The sequence below is a fragment of the Rhinoraja longicauda genome, chromosome 17 (assembly GCF_053455715.1).
Source record: "Rhinoraja longicauda isolate Sanriku21f chromosome 17, sRhiLon1.1, whole genome shotgun sequence".
In the NCBI taxonomy this organism is placed as follows: Eukaryota; Metazoa; Chordata; class Chondrichthyes; order Rajiformes; family Arhynchobatidae; genus Rhinoraja; species Rhinoraja longicauda.
The window spans coordinates 10,477,095-10,496,342 of NC_135969.1; the positions used below are offsets into that span (position 1 = coordinate 10,477,095).

General features: G+C 42.9%; 2 protein-coding genes across 7 annotated transcripts in view; one reads left to right on the forward strand and one right to left on the reverse strand.

Annotated features, from left to right (window-relative positions):
* Positions 1 to 16,523, reverse strand: tada3l (transcriptional adaptor 3 (NGG1 homolog, yeast)-like). 4 transcript variants are annotated; one of them, XM_078414085.1, is made up of 9 exons: positions 16,402 to 16,523; positions 14,945 to 15,179; positions 13,654 to 13,904; positions 12,210 to 12,315; positions 10,263 to 10,404; positions 8,676 to 8,773; positions 6,201 to 6,310; positions 3,431 to 3,616; positions 1 to 1,257 (listed from the first exon to the last, which is right to left on the reverse strand). In XM_078414085.1, the coding sequence occupies exons 2-9, from the start codon at positions 15,149 to 15,151 to the stop codon at positions 1,065 to 1,067; spliced, it is 1,293 nt and encodes a 430-aa protein (XP_078270211.1). In that variant the 5' UTR covers positions 15,152 to 15,179; positions 16,402 to 16,523; the 3' UTR covers positions 1 to 1,064. The 4 variants fall into 4 exon arrangements, with proteins under 4 accessions (XP_078270211.1, XP_078270210.1, XP_078270208.1 ...); XM_078414084.1 differs by having other exon boundaries at positions 16,294 to 16,511; XM_078414082.1 differs by having other exon boundaries at positions 15,999 to 16,510.
* Positions 16,367 to 19,248, forward strand: part of arpc4l (actin related protein 2/3 complex, subunit 4, like) — a 13,696-nt gene continuing 10,814 nt past the window's right edge. The window contains exons 1-2 of one of the 3 annotated variants that reach the window (XM_078414087.1): positions 16,367 to 16,470; positions 18,419 to 18,534. In XM_078414087.1, the coding sequence (XP_078270213.1) occupies positions 16,414 to 16,470; positions 18,419 to 18,534 (173 nt within the window). In that variant the 5' untranslated portion in view covers positions 16,367 to 16,413. Of the gene's footprint in view, positions 16,471 to 16,567; positions 16,637 to 16,712; positions 17,013 to 18,418; positions 18,535 to 19,248 lie in introns of those variants that run through there. The other 2 variants (XM_078414088.1, XM_078414089.1) reach the window with 2 other exon arrangements.

Genomic DNA, 19,248 nt, shown 5'->3' on the forward strand with positions numbered 1-19,248 from the left:
TGATTTTAAAGAATTTCTTTAATACAATAGTTGTGATAGAATAGTATTTTGCAAAACATTTCCACAGCACACCCTCAATCCTCCCACACTGATTCAAGCATCAGCAATCTCATCTTATCCAGCATACATCAAAGTTTCTAGTTATTCACAGGAGTGTGGAAGACTAACACAGCTAAACCTGGCCCATTTCCTAGCAAATTATCTAGCTGTAAAAAGATCTGGATTGTATGCTACATGTCTTTGATCAACTATAATATAGCATTAAATTGCACCACTTTGTTTCAAAGAAACGCCTAGATTGTTTGTCCCATCCAAACAATGCAAAAGCAAAATTTAAAAGAAATAGCAACCATCTTAGAAAATATTCAGTAAGTTAGATGAGACTCATGGAATTGATTATGTTATATGTTATGCTACCTCCATTTCCGTGAAAAGATATTTTCCTCTCCTCTCCTCTCCCCACCTCCCCCTCTCTCCTCCAATATTTTGACATTATAATTGTGCAGTATTTCAAAATGTAGGAAAATTTAAAATTAGTTACAAGAGATCCAATATGCATTGGCTTTACAGGGAGGGGAGTGGAAACAGAATAAAAGTAGTCAAAGGAATAATGACAGGTTTGGGTAATAGAGACAACCTGACACATTAATACCTTAAAATTTTATTGGAGTGGGAAGTAAGTGAGGGACATTCTTCCTCAAAACTATTAAAGTGTCAGTTGTTCACGTCACATTTTGAAGTACTGGCAATGGCACACTCATGTGAATGTTACACTCATTTCTGATCACATGGCAGAAACATTACTCTTACATACAGTACAGACTAGCAAAGCACAACATCCAAATTTTGTTAAATGACAGACATCCATCGTTGACTTACAGGACAAGCAAGTTGCAACAGAGACAGCCTGCTGCAGTGGAATGTTACCCGTTCACAACAGGTAGGTTTCAATATCATTTTTTTTGTCAGTTCAAGTCCAAACAGCTCGGGAATGGCAAACGCTTCACCAATATTTCTGAAGTAACACAGTAACTCGTGTGTTGGCATTCTTTCTTTTTTTTTTTTTAACTGTCCAACAACTTTAGGATGCTCTCCCTTTCCTTCAGGGCTTTCCACGCCTGATCCTTCTCTTTTTTTGTAGGTGTGCGTTTCTTTTGCCGCGCTGCCATGATCTTCCGGAAGGCGTCCATGACTTCATTGTCTGCTATCCTCACCCGCTGTCGTAACTCCTGCTTTTTTAACTCCTCTTTGGCAAGCCTGGTTTTAAACAGCAGGTTAAAGTAGGTTATTACCACTGGAAAGAAGGTCTGAGGACAGTCATCACTCCCCAGCCCCACTTTCAGTGCCATATCAGAATTATTTAGCTGTAGAATTCATTGCCACAAACAGCCGCAGAAGGGGGCAATGGATATTTTAAAGGCGGAGATCAATAGATTCTTGATTAGTACGGATGTCAGGAATTATGGGGAGAAGGCAGGAGAACAGGGTTGAGAGGGAACGATAGATCAGCCATTGTTGAATGACATAATAGACGATGGGCCGAATACAAGAGAGTTAGATATAGCTCTTATGGCTAATGGAATCAAGGGATATGGGGAGAAAGCAGGAATGGGGTACTGATTCTGGATGGTCAGCCATGATCATATTAACATATGGCTCGTAGGGCCTACTCCTGCACCTATTTTCTATGTTTCTACGGATGGCCCAATTCTGCTGCTATAACATGAACATGAATTATTACGCAGTGGTATGTATAGTGGTGGTTAGAGATGGATAAGGGCTTCACAGACCCTGCAGAACAACATGACTGTTCAACATGGCAGCATTTTCACAATATGGTTAAAATAGAAGCATCCTTGCCTCAAATCTAACAATTCAAATGAAGCCAAAGTATAATGTCCCATGGTTGTAAAGCTCAAACTTGTGTTATGCGTCACCAAGCTTTAAGCACATTTTCTAGTATTGTCAGTTTGCTTTGGAAGGGTGTCTAATCAGTTATTTCCAGTCAAACAGCAGAATCGCTAATTTTGGAAAATCATCATTCATCTGCATTTTCAAGGTGAGAGAGGCAAAGTTTACAGGAGTAGTGTGGGGCTAGTTTTTTAAAAATCAATAGACAATAGGTGCAGGAGTAGGCCATTCAGCCCTTCGAGCCAGCACCGCCATTTAATGCAATCATGGCTGATCACTCCCAATCAGTACCCCGTTCCTGCCTTCTCCCCATACCCCCTCACTCCGCTATCCTTAAGAGCTCTATCCAGCTCTCTCTTGAAAGCATCCAACGAACTGGCCTCCACTGCCTTCTGAGGCAGAGAATTCCACACCTTCACCACTCTCTGACTGAAAAAGTTCTTCCTCATCTCCGTTCTAAATGGCCTACCCCTTATTCTTAAACTGTGGCCCCTTGTTCTGGACTCCCCCAACATTGGGAACATGTTTCCTGCCTCTAATGTGTCCAATCCCCTAATTATCTTATGTTTCAATAAGATCCCCCCTCATCCTTCTAAATTCCAGTGTATACAAGCCTAATTGCTCCAGCCTTTCAACATACGACAGTCCCGCCATTCCGGGAATTAACCTAGTGAACCTACGCTGCACGCCCTCAATAGCAAGAATATCCTTCCTCAAATTTGGAGACCAAAACTGCACAGTACTCCAGGTGCGGTCTCACCAGGGCCCGGTACAACTGTAGAAGGACCTCTTTGCTCCTATACTCAACTCCTCTTGTTATGAAGGCCAACATTCCATAGGCTTTCTTCACTGCCTGCTGCACCTGCATGCTTCCTTTCAGTGACTGATGCACTAGGACACCCAGATCTCGTTGAACATCCCCTCTTCCTAACTTGACACCATTCAGATAATAATCTGCCTTTCTATTCTTACTTCCAAAGTGAAAAGCCTCACACTTATCTACATTAAACTGCATCTGCCATGTATCCGCCCACTCACACAACCTGTCCAAGTCACCCTGCAGCCTTATTGCATCTTCCTCACAATTCACACTACCCCCCAGCTTAGTATCATCTGCAAATTTGCTAATGATACTTTTAATCCCTTCATCTAAGTCAGAGAATGGTGAACACCTGGAATGCGCTGCCAGGGGTGGTAGTGGAGACAGATACAATAGTGACATTTAAGAGGCTTTTGGATAGGTATATGGATTTGAAATCAATGGAGGGACAGGGACCATGTGCAGGCAGAGGAAATTAGATTAACCTGGCATCAATTCGGCATAGACATTGTGGGCCAAAGGGCCTCTGCTGTACACTTCTATGTTCTTTCTAGGACATGTTTATTATTAAATATGAATACAAGAATACAAAATGTTACCAGCCCAGTCTTCAGACAGTGGTATACAAATCTTGTCCCTCATTTCACCTTAAGCCACTAGCATCGATAGATAATCCATAACCCAGCCCATTTACACTACCTGAGTAGTTCCTGTTTCTTTGCACGATTGTGGCTACTGAGGGCTTTCAGTTCTGCCTGACGTTTACGGAGCTCTGCTAGGACTTCATCCTCGGAGTCTTCAGTGGGACGATCCTCAGAATCCAGCAGACCCTGTGCAATTAGTTCTTCCTTGATCCGAGCTTCCAGAGACTTTGTGTGAGGAACACTGCACCAGATACATGATACCAGTTTAATTAATAGCTTTACAGTGAACAATGATAAATGATCATTATTTAAAAAGGCCAGCACAACGGCTCACAACTAATGAACACTAGATATAAAATGTGGACAAGCAGATTGTCAAGAGCTAATTTAGTTGAAAAGGATACATAAACATTTATTATTTAACTACAGATAAGCCCTGTTCAGAAATGGTGCGTTATTGCCAATTGTCTGCTGTTACCATCATGATTTTATACACCTCTATAAGATCACCCTTCAACCTCCTGTGCCTCAAGGAACAAAGTCCTAACCCTTGCAACCTCTCACTGGAACTCAGGCCCTCGAGACCTGGCAATATCTTTGGAAATCTTCTCTGCATTCTTTCCAGCATAATAATGAATAAGTTTATTGGCCAAGTATGTGCATATACAAGGAATGTGCCTTGGTGCTCCGCTCACAAATGACAACACAAACATACAGTTAACAATTAAGAATAAAGCATGAACACATCAAAACAATAAGGATACAACATTACGGTCTAAACATGTGGGTGAAAATAAACCAGAGCAAAAAAGAGACTACAGACTTTGGTCATTGAGTGGAACTAAATACACATGGAAAAAAGCTGTTTTTATGTCTGGCTGTGGCTGCTTTGACAGTCCGGAGTCACCTTCCAGAGGGAAGTGCTTCAAAGATTTTGTGGCCAGGGTGAGAGGGGTGAGAGATGATCTTGCCCGCTCGCTTCCTGGCCCTTGTAGTGTACAGTTCGTCAATGGGGGGAAGGCTGCAGCCAACAACCTTCTCAGCTGATCGAACGATCCATTGCAGCCTCCGGATGTCGTGCTTGGTGGCTGAGCCTAACTTGACCATGATGGAGAAGGTGATATCTTTGGATAGCATCTTTCCTATAGCAGGGTGACCAAAGCTGAACAAAATACTCCAAGTGTAGCCTGGTCAACATCTCATATAACTGTAACATAATGACCTGACTTCAATACTAAATTCCCTGACTGATGCTCTGCAACACTCCCCAGGGCTCTACTGTTCACTTACCAAAATGCACCACCTCACATGTTTCTACATTTAACTCCATTAGCCATTCCTCAGCCGATAACAATCACCCTATAATTCTTGATAACTGTCTTTGCCGTCTACACTACCGCCTATTTTAGTCATCTGAAAACTCACTAATTATGTCTTTTACATTCTCATGCAAATTGTTTACATAGATGACAAACAGCAAATGGGCCCAGCACTGATCCCTGAGGCACACCACTAGTCACAGGCCTCCAGCCCAAAAAACAACCTTCCACTATCACCCTCTGCTTCCTCCCATGAGGCCAATTCTGTATCCGGTTAGTGAGTTAATCCTGGATCCCATGTGTTCTAACTTTCCAGAGCTACCTACCTACCTACCAGAACCTTGTCAAAAGCCTTGCTGAAGTCCATGTAGACTGTATCTACAGCCCTATGCTCGTCGACCTGGGTTACGTTTTCAAAAAAAAGATCAAATTTGTGAGACATGATCTCCCTTGCTGACTTTCCCTAATAAATCTTTCTTTCCAAATAAATGTATATCTTATCCCTCAGAATCCTCTGCAGTAAGTTTTCTAATGCAGATGTTAGGTTTGCTGGTCTATAGTTCCCAAGCTTTTCCTTGCAGCCCCTCATGAATTAGCCCTCTCCAGTCTTCCTGCTGTTCACCCGTCTCTTAACAATCATTCCTATATCTCAGCTGGATGCCTGCAATTTCTTCTCTGGCTTCCCACAGTGTGCTTGGGTATATCTGATTAGGCCCAGGAAATTTATTTACCATCAACATGTTAGGATGTGCAGCACCTCCTTGACTGTAATATAGACAGTCCTCAAGCTATCTTCATTAACTTTCCCAAGTTCCTGCATATTCATGTCTTTCTCCACAGTAAAATTAGAAGAGAAATATTCATTGTGGACCTTGCTCATCTCCTGCAGCTCCACACATAGATGAATGCTTTGGTTTTCAAGGGGCCTTATTCTCTTTCTAGTTCCCCTTTCTCCTGTAATACTCTTAAATCTGTGTGGATTATCCTTCATCTTCAAGAGCTGTCTCATGCCCCCCCTTTTTGCCCTCCCAATTCCTTCATAACCAAGCTCCTCAATCCCTTATAGTTCTCCAGGGATACACTTGATCCCAGCTGCCCATTCCAGGCCCGTACCTGATTTGTCCTGACCAGTGTCCCAATTTCACTCATCATACAGTCTTCCTTACCTACCTTGTCTTTCACTCTAGCGGCAAACCTTGAACTCTCACGATCACCCTTTTAAAAGCATCCCATTTTTCAGATGCCCCTTTACCTACAAACAACCTACTCCAATTAAGTGTGTGAATGAAGCCAATAATTTTCTTAAACAATGATGTATACAATCTGTGATATATTCTTAATGTAAAACACCATTTTCCTTTCATTTCACAATCTGTTCATTTAATAATGTCCTGAGATAAAGCTTAAGTGTGCAAATTAACTTAGCATCTCAGATTTCCAGGGCATATGTTTACGCTGATCTTTCTCAATTGTAGCCAGTGCAATTCTATTGTCCAGGCACCATACCTAAATGTTTTAGTCTGACTTCGAGGAGAGGTGCTTGCTCCATCAGTTCCCACATCTTTCCCAGTCATCTCTGGTATTGGGGAATCTTCCATGGGTGAAATAATGTTCTCCTGTGAAGGAAGGAAAAAATAGACATGAGATACCCAAGAGATCAACTCTGTTCTAGTCCATTCAGTCTAGAACATAGAATGGAACAGGCCCTTTTGTTCACAATGTCTGTGCCGAACACGATGCCAAGATAAACAAATCTCATCTGCCTGCACATCATCCATATCTCTCCAATTTCGATGTGCCTATCTAAAAACCTCTCAAACACCACGATCCTATCTGCCTCCATCACCACCCCTGGTAAGGTGTTCCAGGCACCCACCATGCTCCATGTGAAAACAAAATTGCCCTGCAAAACTCCTTTAAATTTTGCCCCTCCTACCATAAGGACAGGATGGGCTAAAAGGACTAATTTCTGTTATTTACAGCTCTCCGACTCCATAATTATTATTATTTTTTAATGTAAATGTTTTTTAACTGTTTCTAAATGTTTTGGATCATTTACTAAACTTTGGAAAGGACCCACCAACAGCAAAAGCTGTCAGTGAGCCCTCAGGACAGTTCACATCCAGCATCTAGGCTGTTGTTCGATGGTGCAGCTGCATAGCAAGGATGCAGTCAGCAGGGAGGCGTGTGGCCACAAGTGGCATGTGTGGCCACTAGCATCCCACAAGAGGGGAATGCAAGATGCAGGCGGGTCCACTGAAATCCTATCAGCAAGCGCAAATCCTCTCTCCACGGATGCTGTCTGAACAGAGAAACACCGAGGATTCCCAGAGTTGTTTAATCATATTTCAGATTTGCAGCATCCACCGTAATTGATTTTATAATAGTAATAATCATAATCGTAATTGATTAGCCAAGAATGTTTTGCAACATAAGAGGAATTTGGTTTGCCATAGTCATGCCAAAAAAGCAACAAGACACACAACTACATAAAAATTTAACATAAACATCCACCACAGTGGCTCCTCCACTTTCCCCACTGCGATGGAGGGCAATAAAGTCATATCTTCTTTCCTCCTGTGGTCGGGGGAGCCGAACCATCCGCAACCGGCGATCAAGCTCCCTCGTTGGGGCGGTCTAAACTCCCGTGTCGGGGGGGGGGGGGGGGGGTCAAACTCCTGCAGCTTGGAGTCCCCAAAGTCGGTCTCTCACCAGAGACTACGTGCACCACGATGTTACAGTCCGCAGCTCCTGCAGGTTGGAGCACCAGAGGACGACCCCTGGCAAAGGGATCGCCCGCTCCGAGATGTTAAAGTCCCAGGTTCCGCGGTTTTGGAGCTCTAGAAGTCTCAGCAAGTGGCCGCCAACTCCACGATGTTAGGCCACAGTGTGGACGGAGATACGACATGGAAAAAGTCACATCTCCGTCGAGGTACGAGATAAAAAAAGATTTCCCCCCCACCACCCCCCACAAATACAAAACTGAAGACAAGCTAAAACCTACATTTTACAACAAACTAAAAACACAAAGGGAAAGGACAAAGACAGATCGTTTGCGAGGCAGCCATCGTGCGCCTAGGCCTCTTTGGTAGAAGTATATAAAACAATCAAGAGGCAGAGGTAGGTACATAGTCTTTTTCTGGAATACTAGAGGGCATAGGTTTAAGATTAGACGAAGACTAATCCAGAGGGGCTATCTAAAACAAGTTTCTTATTTACACAGAGAGTGGTAGGTGCTTGGGATATACACCGTGTGCAAACGATGCGATTGGTTAGATGCATACTGGTTAGTTTTTGACGATGCGCTGAAGGGTCGGATCTGGTGCTGTGCCCTTCTCTGTTCTACATTATAGATTCAGTCATATGGCATAGAAACAAGCCCTTCGGCCCAACTCGTCCATGCTGACCAAGATACTCACCTATGCTCATCTCATTTGCCCACATTTAACCCATATCCCTCTGATCCTTTTTCGTCATTCTGTGCACTGTGGATAGCTCGATTGTAATCATGTATTGTCTTTCCACTGACTGGTTAACACGCAACAAAAGCTTTTCACTGTACCTCAGTACATGTGACAATAAACTAAGTTAAAGTTAATGGCAAAAAGATTCAAATCTGCCTTTCGAATTGAATAGAATTTTTTTTAAATTTTTGTTAAACGCAATGAAACCGAAATATCTGTCCACTCCACCTGTTGCCCCTATTGCACAGTAGCACAGTATAAATATATATATATATAGAATGTATGTTCCCGAAAAACAGCCAAAACGGTACACGAGAGCGCAACAATTTGAACGAAACGATACTGCACACCGCAGGCGAATGGTAAGGTGCCCCTAAAATTGTTGCGCTATCATGTACCATTTTGGCTGTATTTCGGGAACATACATATATATTTTTTTTTCTACAAGATGAGACTTTTAGTTTTATATTTTTATATATATATAGATAGATGACCTGCCCTAATACTCCGGTCTCACCTCCACCAAAGCCTGGAGCAATCGTTGCGTAAGGGGCCCAAACGGAGAGCCGTCTTCAGGCTGATCATGTTGTTCCTTCTTCAGGATTGCGTCCACATCTAAAAAGAGAAGAATCACTTACAATAAATAGATACATTTGTACAGTATTTTTAAAAAAATCATATACAGCCTGTCACAAAAGGGGCAAGGTAATAAAAGTGAGCCAGCAAGCAAGAGGGTGACCATAAATGTAGTCACGGAGACACGGTTAAAGGAAAGGTAGGTAGCGAGAAACAGTGAGAACTTTCACAACCAGCTGATGTCAGTAATAGAAGCTTAAGCAGAAAAAAAACTTCATTTAGTTCAGGAGAAGGTCAGGCAGCACTTTGAGCTGCACTAACATTATCAAAACATATTCCAGCTAATCCTACTCTCCCGCATCCTTGCATTTGTTTCCTCATTCAAATATTTATCCAGATCCCCTTCGAAGGTCACTGTAAAATCTGTATCCATCAAATAAGCATGCAGTCCAAATCCTAACCAATTATATTTTTCTGCAAATCAACTCAGATTTTTAGCCATCATCATAATTGTGCCCTCTGGTTAGAACCCTTCAGGCACTGGAACAGATTGACTTCTTTTATTTTGTTTCAATTCATCATAATTTTAAACATGATTACTAAGTCTCTTTTTCATTGCTAGATTCATTTTTTACAAACACCTCTAAGTCTCTCCCTGCCTTCATAATCTAAGCAAGCACAATTTCCCATACATGTCCCAATTTGTAAAAGTCAGCATAGATCTGGAGAACAGTAGAAAGGATGTCGAGATCATGAAGGGACTTTAAGGTGCAGAATTGGGTTTTAGAGTCCTTGCACAGGGGATTGGCAGATTAGCGGGATTGGAGGTGATGGGCAAATGGGATATTTTACACTTCAGGATGAAAAGCACAATTTTTTAAATATAAAATGAGCTGGAGTTATGTATTCAGTGCCAAAACAATTAGTGTTTATTCCGCTCCTGGGAAACGGGAAGTGTTTCCGCTCCTGGGAAACGGGAAGAACAGAAAGCGAGGATAGCAAGTTTGGAGGACGGGTGTATCAGAGAATAAGACAAGTGGCTAGTAATTTTGATGGGAATTATTCTGACCCCTGCTCCATCAGTGGCAGTTAAATCAGATACATTAAACAGATCTTTCCCAGTTGGCAAACCAGATGAGGCCTTTGTAGGAAGGAAATGCAGATGCTGGTTTACACTGAAGATAGACACAAAATGCTGGATAACTCAGCGGGTCAGGTGGCATCTCTGGAGAAAAGGTTTCGGAAGAAGGTCTCTGGAGAAAGGTTTCAATTCTGAAGAAGGGCTCAACCCGAAACGTCACCTATTCCTTTTCTCCAGAGATGCTGCCTGACTAGCCGAGTTATTCCAACATTTTGTGTCTATCTCCAGAAAGCCTTCCTGAAAACAAACATTAAATGAATAAGTAGGCTAAAGAGTAAAATAAGCAAAATGTAGGACTGTTCAATCTGCTGACTTTATTATATTAAAAAAACAAGCACAGTACTTGCACTTGCAGTGAAGTGAATTGCACTGTGAAGTCCAGCTCACCTTTAGAGTCGAGCTCAGTCAAAGCTCCAAGCACGCCTTTCTTCTTCTCCGCTGCAGCCGCAGCACGCGCACCTTCCTTCTGCTCCTCCAGAAGGTCCTCTTGTGCCCAACGTTGCGAGTAATGTTTGCCCAGAGGAGGGATCTACACGCACAGGGACATAATGGGAAATGATGGAGATAAGAAAGGCGATAGACGGTTAAGGATTACTCACTTCCACAGAATGTGCACAGCAACACCACCCCTCCACAACCAATGCTTCTTTCCTATTGACTGCAACCATTAGAATGCATTACTCTGTCTCACTCTCAGGTGTGATTTGTGCTCAGCTGTTTCAATCTTCCCTGCTTTTCCAGTGAATGTGTCTGGCCGTCCCATTTCAAAAAGAATTAAAATTAACTGGCCTGTACTGCACCACCAGGGATCACAATAATCCAGAGATGTGCACCAGTTTATAGAGATAGGAGTTCAGAATCCACCACAGCCTACAGGGCACTTAAAATTGAAATAAAATGCATAATTTAATTAGCGAGGTCCATGAAACTCCTGATTTATTGAAGTCACTCAAAAATTCATCAATATCTTTGCAAAGGAAAATGTGGCCTCGTTATACATAGCCTCTCAATTGTCCACCAAACAGGCACACAAGCTTGGTTACATAAAAATGACTGTGTCGTGGGGAGTACCTTCAAGGTGGTGGATCATGGCAGTGTCTCTCTACCAGCTACTCAAGGACAATCAGGGATATCAAAGGTATTGGGCTTTTTAACAATCCCCATGTTGTAATACTGACTGGGCCGGGGGGGGGGGGGGGGGGGGGGGGGGAGCAACTGAGGATAGATCTTTAGTTTCCATGTTATTGTCACCCGCATTCAGTTTATTGCGGAAAGAGCTTCAACAAACCCTGCCAGAAGAATTTTAACCTGTTTGCTCACATTGGAACAGTGGCAACTTGGAAAAGTGGGAGAGGTAAATACCACCTCATTTCACCTAACTATGATGCTTTAAAACATGGACAGCTATCAATCACATAAACCGGGAAAGTAATTGATGCTAATTCCGTTCCATTATTGTTGGGGTGGTCGCCAGTTATACAATCACCAAAAAGATAATGCAAAAAGGCAAGGAAAGTTTAATGCTAATGATTTGTAATGATTTTTTGAATCCAACAATGAAGATTCAATGGCAACAATTGGAGACATGCTTATTATATCTGGACCATTTTAAATCCTAATTTGGTTTGCTTTAAGGTGTTGTAGGTTCTCTGCTCAGTGGCATCATTAGGCAAGGAAACAATTACAGGCACAAAGCATAGATATCAATTTGGCGTAATGCTTCATACCCTCATTTCCGATCATCCTCATCCTTCCCTCAAAATCAAATCTATGTTGCTTTCAAAAGCTTCCTTAAAAGAGACACAAAGTGCTGGAGTAACTCAATGGGTCAGGCAGCATCTCTGGAGAACATGAATTGGTGGTGTTTTGGGTCAGTGCCCTTTTTCATGATCTTAAGACTCTGAAGTCTGAGTCTGTAGAAAGGTCCCAACATGAAACATCATCTATCTATGTTCTCCAGAGATGTTGCCTGACCTGCTGAGTTACTCCAGCACTTGTGTGGGAAGGAACTGCAGATTTAAACCGAAAATAGACAGAAAAAGCTGTAGTAACTCAGTGGATCAGACAGCATTTCTGGAGAAAAGGAATAGGAAACGTTTAGGATCCCGACCCGAAACGTCACCTATTCCTTTTCTCCAGAGATGCGGTTTGGCCCACTGAGTTACTCCTGCTTTTTGTGTCTATCTTACTTCGAGCACTTGATCTTTTTTGATAAACCATCATCTGCAGTTTCTTGTGTCTCCTAAAAGAGAATTTCCCTTTGGTTGCGTTTTTTTAACTTTCTAACCCATTCTTCAGTCTCACTCCCCAGGTTGGTCAATGTTCGACTTTCACCTTGTAGTACTCTGCTTCATCTTCAGGGGGTTTCAGAAGGTCCTCAAGGATACGGATCTCCTCATTAGTTATATCAGCACAGTACGGTTCCACTGATGCCCAGAATCTGCAGCAGGAGATGATCACTCCAATGAACATGCAGCAACTGTGGACAAGACTACTCAAACACCAAAATAACAACAGGAAACATTGGAGATACTCAGCGGGTCAAGTCAAATTTGGAAAAGAGTACGATTAATGCCAAAGACTTTGTGTTGTCATATCAATTTGTTGTTTTTTTTCTCTGCAACTACTGTCTGTCCTGCTGAGCATCTCCACAATTTTCTCTTTTTATTTCAGATTTTCAGCATTTGTAGGGTTGGGTTTTTTTTGCTTTTAAATTTCTCAAATACAGGATGCATCGCAAAATTGTTAGATTGAACCAAAATTAAAATAATCTGCTTACAATCATTGGTAAGATCAATAACATATAAATAGTGTCTCCAATATTACCTGCAGTTGATAAAAAGGTTTCAAAGAAGAGCGTCAAAGACAATATCAGGGGTTTTAAAGCTAACAGCAAAAGCTTATACATTTGAACTAATCTCGATGAAAGTAGACTATGGAAAATGGATTCTTGTTCTTAAAATGGTTAAGATGCAAATAACCTAGATAAAGTGATTTTACCAGAAAAATGTTTGGTGAATATCAGCAATTCAATGTAGCATTTGTTTTCCTTAAAAGTGATGACGTTGATAGCCTACATTTGTGGACATTGGGATTCAGGCAGCAAGAGTGTTTAATTGTCATATGTACTGGCAACAGAACAATGACATTCTTACTTGCAGCAGCATAACAGGCCTGCAAACAGAATACACATCGATAACAAAAAACAAAAAAAATCAATAAATTAATAACGCCAATACTAATGCAAAAAAACCTCAGTGCAATCAAGGACAATCCATAGCTGATAGTTGAGGTTAGAGCTGTGTAGTGTTCAAGGACCTGATAGCTGTTGGGAGGATAGACACAAAATGCTGGAGTAACTCAGCGGGACAGGCAGCATCTCTGAGAGAAAGAATGGGTGACGTTTCGGGTCAAGCCCCTTCTTCAGACTTGTTGGCGGAGACTATTCCTGAACCTGGTGGTCACCCCAGCTCGACAGATGTGCAGACTGCAATGCTACACACAACTGCCTGGCCCTCAGATGAGGCCGATGGAGCAGAAGGCCAAGTCAAACCAACTTCATTGTTTTATTTCTCCCTTCTGTTTACTCACTTCTCGTAGGAGGTGAAATAATTGGGGCAGGGTACAGTAAAGAATTCTTACCATCTGATAGGAGATACAAAAGAAAACGCTTTTACTCTTACAACAAGCTCCACAGAAGCCTGAAGGTGCCACACCTTTCCTGACCTACAGACCTCGCCTAACAAGGCTACGAGCTATTGGTAAAGCAAGATCCTACCTGTTAGGGGCGTCGTTCTTTGGAATTCTGGGAATATCCAAGGGATCATCTGTAAATTCATACTCCTGTATTTTGGGCTGTACATTTTTGGATTTAGGGCGCCCAGGACCAGGTCCACTTCCATGACTTCCTTTTCCATCAATTTTCTGCTTCTTCGGTTTCCCATGTTTCTGTGGCGTTCCATGCTCGTGCTCTTTCACAAATTTTAACAGCCTCTTATCACCTTTTTTATCCTGCCAGTCTGTGAGGATCTGAAATCACAGTTTAAATGCTCTTCAAAAAGAAAAAGCACTTCTTAATTTTGCATCAGCGTTTCCTCACACAGAGAACAACTTATGGAAGCTGGAGCTGTCACAGTGATACTATTGGGAATGTTCTTCTGAAACTAACCATGGGCCAAAGCCACAAACCTTTAAAAAAACAGCAATGACTGCATTTTGAGTGTCATACTGGTAACATAACATTTAAAGAAATGTACCAGACAGAGGATAAGCAACATCTGCATGTCCATTTCCCCCAAAAAAATGATGTTAAGTGTGCAGTTTTGCCAAATTAAACTACAAGGCATATAGGAATAAGAAACTCTATTGTTTATCTCTTTTGCCTATTGTTTATGTTCAAGATTACCACCAACGTTACACCAAACACAAATCCCTTCTGAACAGGTCTAATTCTGCAGTTACTCAACTGCAAGAAAATGCCCATGTCTTGTTCTAACAATAAGAATATGTCATAACCTAACAGGACCATGTTTGTAGACGAAAGGAGAAAAGGAGTCAAATAAACAGAACTGAGACCCAAAATCTTACTGCACATAACCCTTAAGTGCTAATACACAAAACATGGGCATTATTTTTTCTTCTAAAAGTAATAATATTAAATATACATGTCAATGCTGCACTCGCAGATTTTGTATTCTATGAATGAATCAGGCTCGATGGGCAATAAATTTATTGAAGGGTGGCACAGTGGCGTAGCAATTGAGTTGCTGGCGTAAAGCTCGAGAGACCCGGGTTCATTCCTGACTATGGGTGCTGTCTGTACAGAGTTTGTACGTTCTCCCTGTGACAGCGTGAGTTTTCTCCGGGACCTCCAGTTTCCTCACACATTCCAAAGACATGCAGGTTTGTCGGTTAATTGGTTTCTGCAAATTGCCCGTAGTGTACAGGATGCAAAAATGAAATTGCATAGAACTAATGTATGGGTAATCATTGGTCAGCGTGGACTTAGTGGGCCAAAGGGCTGTTTCCACACTGTGTCTCCAAACTTGATGGAATAGCATTATTCCTACCTGGGTCTCTGCCTCTAGGATGCGTAGTCGCCGACTCGCTGAGGACAGCAATGTTTCCAGTTCTAACTGTAACGTGTCCAGTTCCTCAATTCCAATCCCGTCATCTTCTGAACGAGATAGTACAGCAGCATACCGGGGACACATCTTTGCATGGTCTACTGGCTTGAAGTCATGGAACTGTAGTGGGCAATCTTTCAGTTCGCTCATTTTGAACCAGTGGACTTCTCTCTAAAAACTGCAAGAAAAAAAAACCAATCCGTTTTCTGCTCCATTTACTCATTTTTGTAAGAATGCAGGCATGGGTGGCATTTACTGCCCATCCCAAACCACCCTCAAGAAGGTAACGGTAAGTCATTTACTCAGACGACCCACATTGTTCTGGTAAAGCTAGCTCTATAACATTGTTTGGGTGGGGAAGGTCCAAAATCTGGACCCTGCAACAATGAAGGAGCAGCAATAAATCTCCAAGATAGGATAGCATGTGGAGGGAAACCACAGATAAGTCATCCTCTGGTATCTGCCCTTGTGATCATTCTTCTTGGTAGTAAAGATCACATGCTTTGGAAGTGCTGTCAGAGTAGCTTCTCGCCATAGCATACCCAACTTCAGACCTGTTCTTGTAGCCAATGTTTATGTAGCTTCTCCACAGGGTTTCCAATCAAGGAGATGGCACAGATCAATGTTGGGAACTGACCTTACCATCGCCAAGGAAGAGATTCCCTTTTAACAGAAATGGTCATTGTCTGGCCCTTTGTTTAACAATTGGATTTGCACCCTGTGAAATAAAGCCTAAATGCTCAGTGGTTGAGGCACAGCATACCTCTGGTGTTGAGGTACAGCTGAGAGAGAACCAACAAGCATGGGGTGGTTAGGGTTGTGGCCAGCTTGTTACTGGGCGCCGCGCTGTTTCACATTGTTGCAAAGGCGAGGTTGTTACATTCACCGGAGACCCAGCTCGGTCCCGGGCTGCATGTGGGGAGGAGGAGGAGGGGGGGCATGACATAAAGCCGCGCACCACACGTGCATGCGGCCCTCACCCCAGCCCGCTGCTTACCGTGCGCCTGTTGCAGAGAAAGAGTGTGTGTGCCGCGGAGAGGAGAGCGCCCGGGGTCGAGCGGCATCCACAAGCTGAGCTTGTTCGCCCTCGCTTCTCCCCCCCCCCCCCCGCGGCCCAGCCCGGTGGCAGCGCCCGGCGGCAGTGCGCGGCCCTTTCCGGTGCAGGAAGATGCAACAGAGGCTGCGACCAGCGCTTCACTGTGGGCACCAACCCGCTCACAGCCAAACCTTAACAACTACCCGAACGCATGATCCACAGCACAACAGCGCACAAAATAAAAATAAAGCCGCACTCTGCAGTCAGCTACAAACATGCCCCATGCGCACCCCCGTCCCCATGCACACGTGGTACAGTCCAGGCAGGGCTGGCCAAAGATGATGAGTGTTTATTGCCGGAATACCATAAGCAATGCATGCAATGGCTGCCTATCTGGAAGCGGGGTGCGCTAACGTGTTGTGACCAGGGGCAGGTGGGTGTAGGGTGGCTGCGGTGGGTGCTGTGTGTGTGGTGCTGGGGGATGGACTCTCCCCCGGGCGGGGCGGGGCTGGGCTGGACGGGGCGGGGGGACCCGGCAGTGGTGGGTGTGTGTGCGCGCGCACGCCCGCGCCGTTTCCGCCTTCCGGGGAGACAAGATGGTAAGCGGGGGGGAGACGGCGCCGGGCGGCCCGCTGCTCGGGGGGGGAGAGAGAGAGAGGGACAGACACTAGGGTCCGGCTTCACACAGGTGGGGGTGGGCTCCGGTACCGTGCGTACGGCGCGGCCAGCGGGGTTACAGTGTCAACAGAGCCGTACCCGCACCCGCCCTCCTCCCGAGGCGAGGGCAAGGAGAGGTCCACACCCAGTGCTTCCTGCTTCAGGCTGTCATTGAGCCAGCGTTAAAGCCACTGAGGTTTGGGTCGGGCTGCCTGAGGCACATCGGGCTCTGCACGAAAACCCGTGTGGTGTCTCTTTATCACACCACCACCACCACCGAACGCACCTGGTGTGCGTCCTCGTTGAAATCCATGCATGGTTAGGGAACCATTTTCTACTCGTCCGCACAGCCCCATCAGGGAGAGAGGGAAGGGGAGAGAGGGAAGGGGAGGAAGAGAAGGGGGGAGAGAGAGAGGGCGGGAGGGATAGGGGCTAAAACTCGAGGTTTGTTCGACTTGAGCAGCTTTTTTTTAAATCTGAGGGAATGTCACAGCCTAACCTTATTGCACCTTTGAATGAGAAATTGTCACTAGATCTAGTTTTATTAATTTATTTGGACCTTACTTTTTCAGAGGTTCTCTGATTTAGTATCCGTTTCTGATTTAGTTACTTTTTCAGAGGTTCTCGGATTTAGTATCTGTTAATTTGAAAGAACTTAATCGAGTTAACAAGTTTCTTTTCTATTTGACACGCTGGCTTGGGTGTAAAACTTTGAGGTTGAATACCCTGTAGTTAACTTCCAATTACTTTTCAAATACTCTACTTGCGGAACAATATTTGTGATCTATTTAACTTTTTATAAATTAAAGCTGATTATGGACTTAAGACTAACTTTGTGTACAGTTACATTGCATAAGTATTTGGAATTTCCCAATGTGAACTATGTGCTAAGATTTCATTTAATTGCTACAACACAAAATCTTGCCAATGAAGTTTGAGAATTTGAATTTGGTTTTGAAAAAATACAAATGAAAAGTAAATAATTTCTGGTACCAGTTAAAGTTATTGTCCTTCACTGATGCCATGTGGGTATCTGGTCTCATACAAATCTTATTTGAGTCTTAACTGTTCTTGGATGATCTTGTGAGTGGCGATACCTTCAAAAGGAAAGGAGATCAATTAATGCATCCAAATTAATATTAAGTAAATTATTTGTTTAAATCAAAGATTTTATCGGCATTCTGATCAATTTTCTTCCACATTCTCTTACGGGGATCACTGTGTGTGCTTGGACTGCCTTGTTTGCCATCAAAGTTATGTTATGGCATTAGGTATAATGTTGGAAGTGTGTGGCCTAGTACGTGCTCTGGATATTTGTACCCAATTTCCTGGTAGGATTACCACTTCTTATCATTGACCACCCACAAATAACTTTTCACAGTTACATATTATCCAAATTACCAAATTAGTTGTTGTATCCATATTTATTTAACTCTAGCCTATTCGATCATGTGCATTGTTGAAACTACATTTTATCAGTTTGTTCAGGGCTCCCTGTATCCGCATTTCTTTATCTTGAAAGTGTGAAATAATGTAGGACACTAACTTCACAGCTGTCACATCAGTAATTCTATGCATTTCAACTGGTGTCAATGCATTTTGTCCAGTAAAATATATTAAAATATAGTCTAAAATGAGACTACAAGCCCTTTAGAGATGGAAATACCACCAAAGGTGTTCTTGGCCATATAATTTTGACTTTGCTTTTCTCTCCTTTTGAAAAGGCGACGCTTCGGCCATACTTGAATGCAGTTCGTGCCACTCTTCAAGCAGCATTGTGTCTGGAAAATTTCTCGTCACAGGTTGTGGAGCGTCATAATAAACCAGAAGTGGAAGTGAGGTAGGATTTGGATTTCCGACTGATTTAAATTTTCAGTGTGTTCGGATGCAGCTTTGAACAGCTTCTTTTCTGCCGTTATCGTATTTGTGAATGACTTCACGTATGCTAACGACAAATTCCAAGTCCTCAATCTACCTAGTTGCGGCCCTTACACTTTTTTATCTACACTTCCTCTGTAGCTGTAACACTCTACCTCTATCCTGTTTTTTCTCTCTTGCACTACCTTGATGTACTTTGGTGTGATTTGCCTGGATAACATGTAAACAAAGATTTCCGTGATATCTTGGTATATGTAACAATAAATCAATACCAATCCTACAGTTATTTGGAAATGAACGTGAATAAACCCATTTTTTGCACTCTAGATTAAATCAAAAACCACAGAAAACTGATTCCTTAACAAAAGCTTTTCACTCGGTACACGTGACAGTAAAGTAAACTAAAGCTTTATGTCCGAGTGTATATGTCTGAGTGTATTTATACAACTGTGGGCAAATGACCCAAAGAATATTATTTTAAATAACCCTTTTGGAAATTATTTGTGTGGCAGTTTTGAAATATTGACAGATATCTACTGTCATTGGCACTTTTTTTAATTTTCAACGTAATGTATCAGCGTCTAAAGCTAGTCCACCTCATCACAATTGTCATGTAGAGTAATTTCTGAGGCAATGTCCTTTCAAAAATGAATTTAAGTAAAAAGCTAACCCTAAA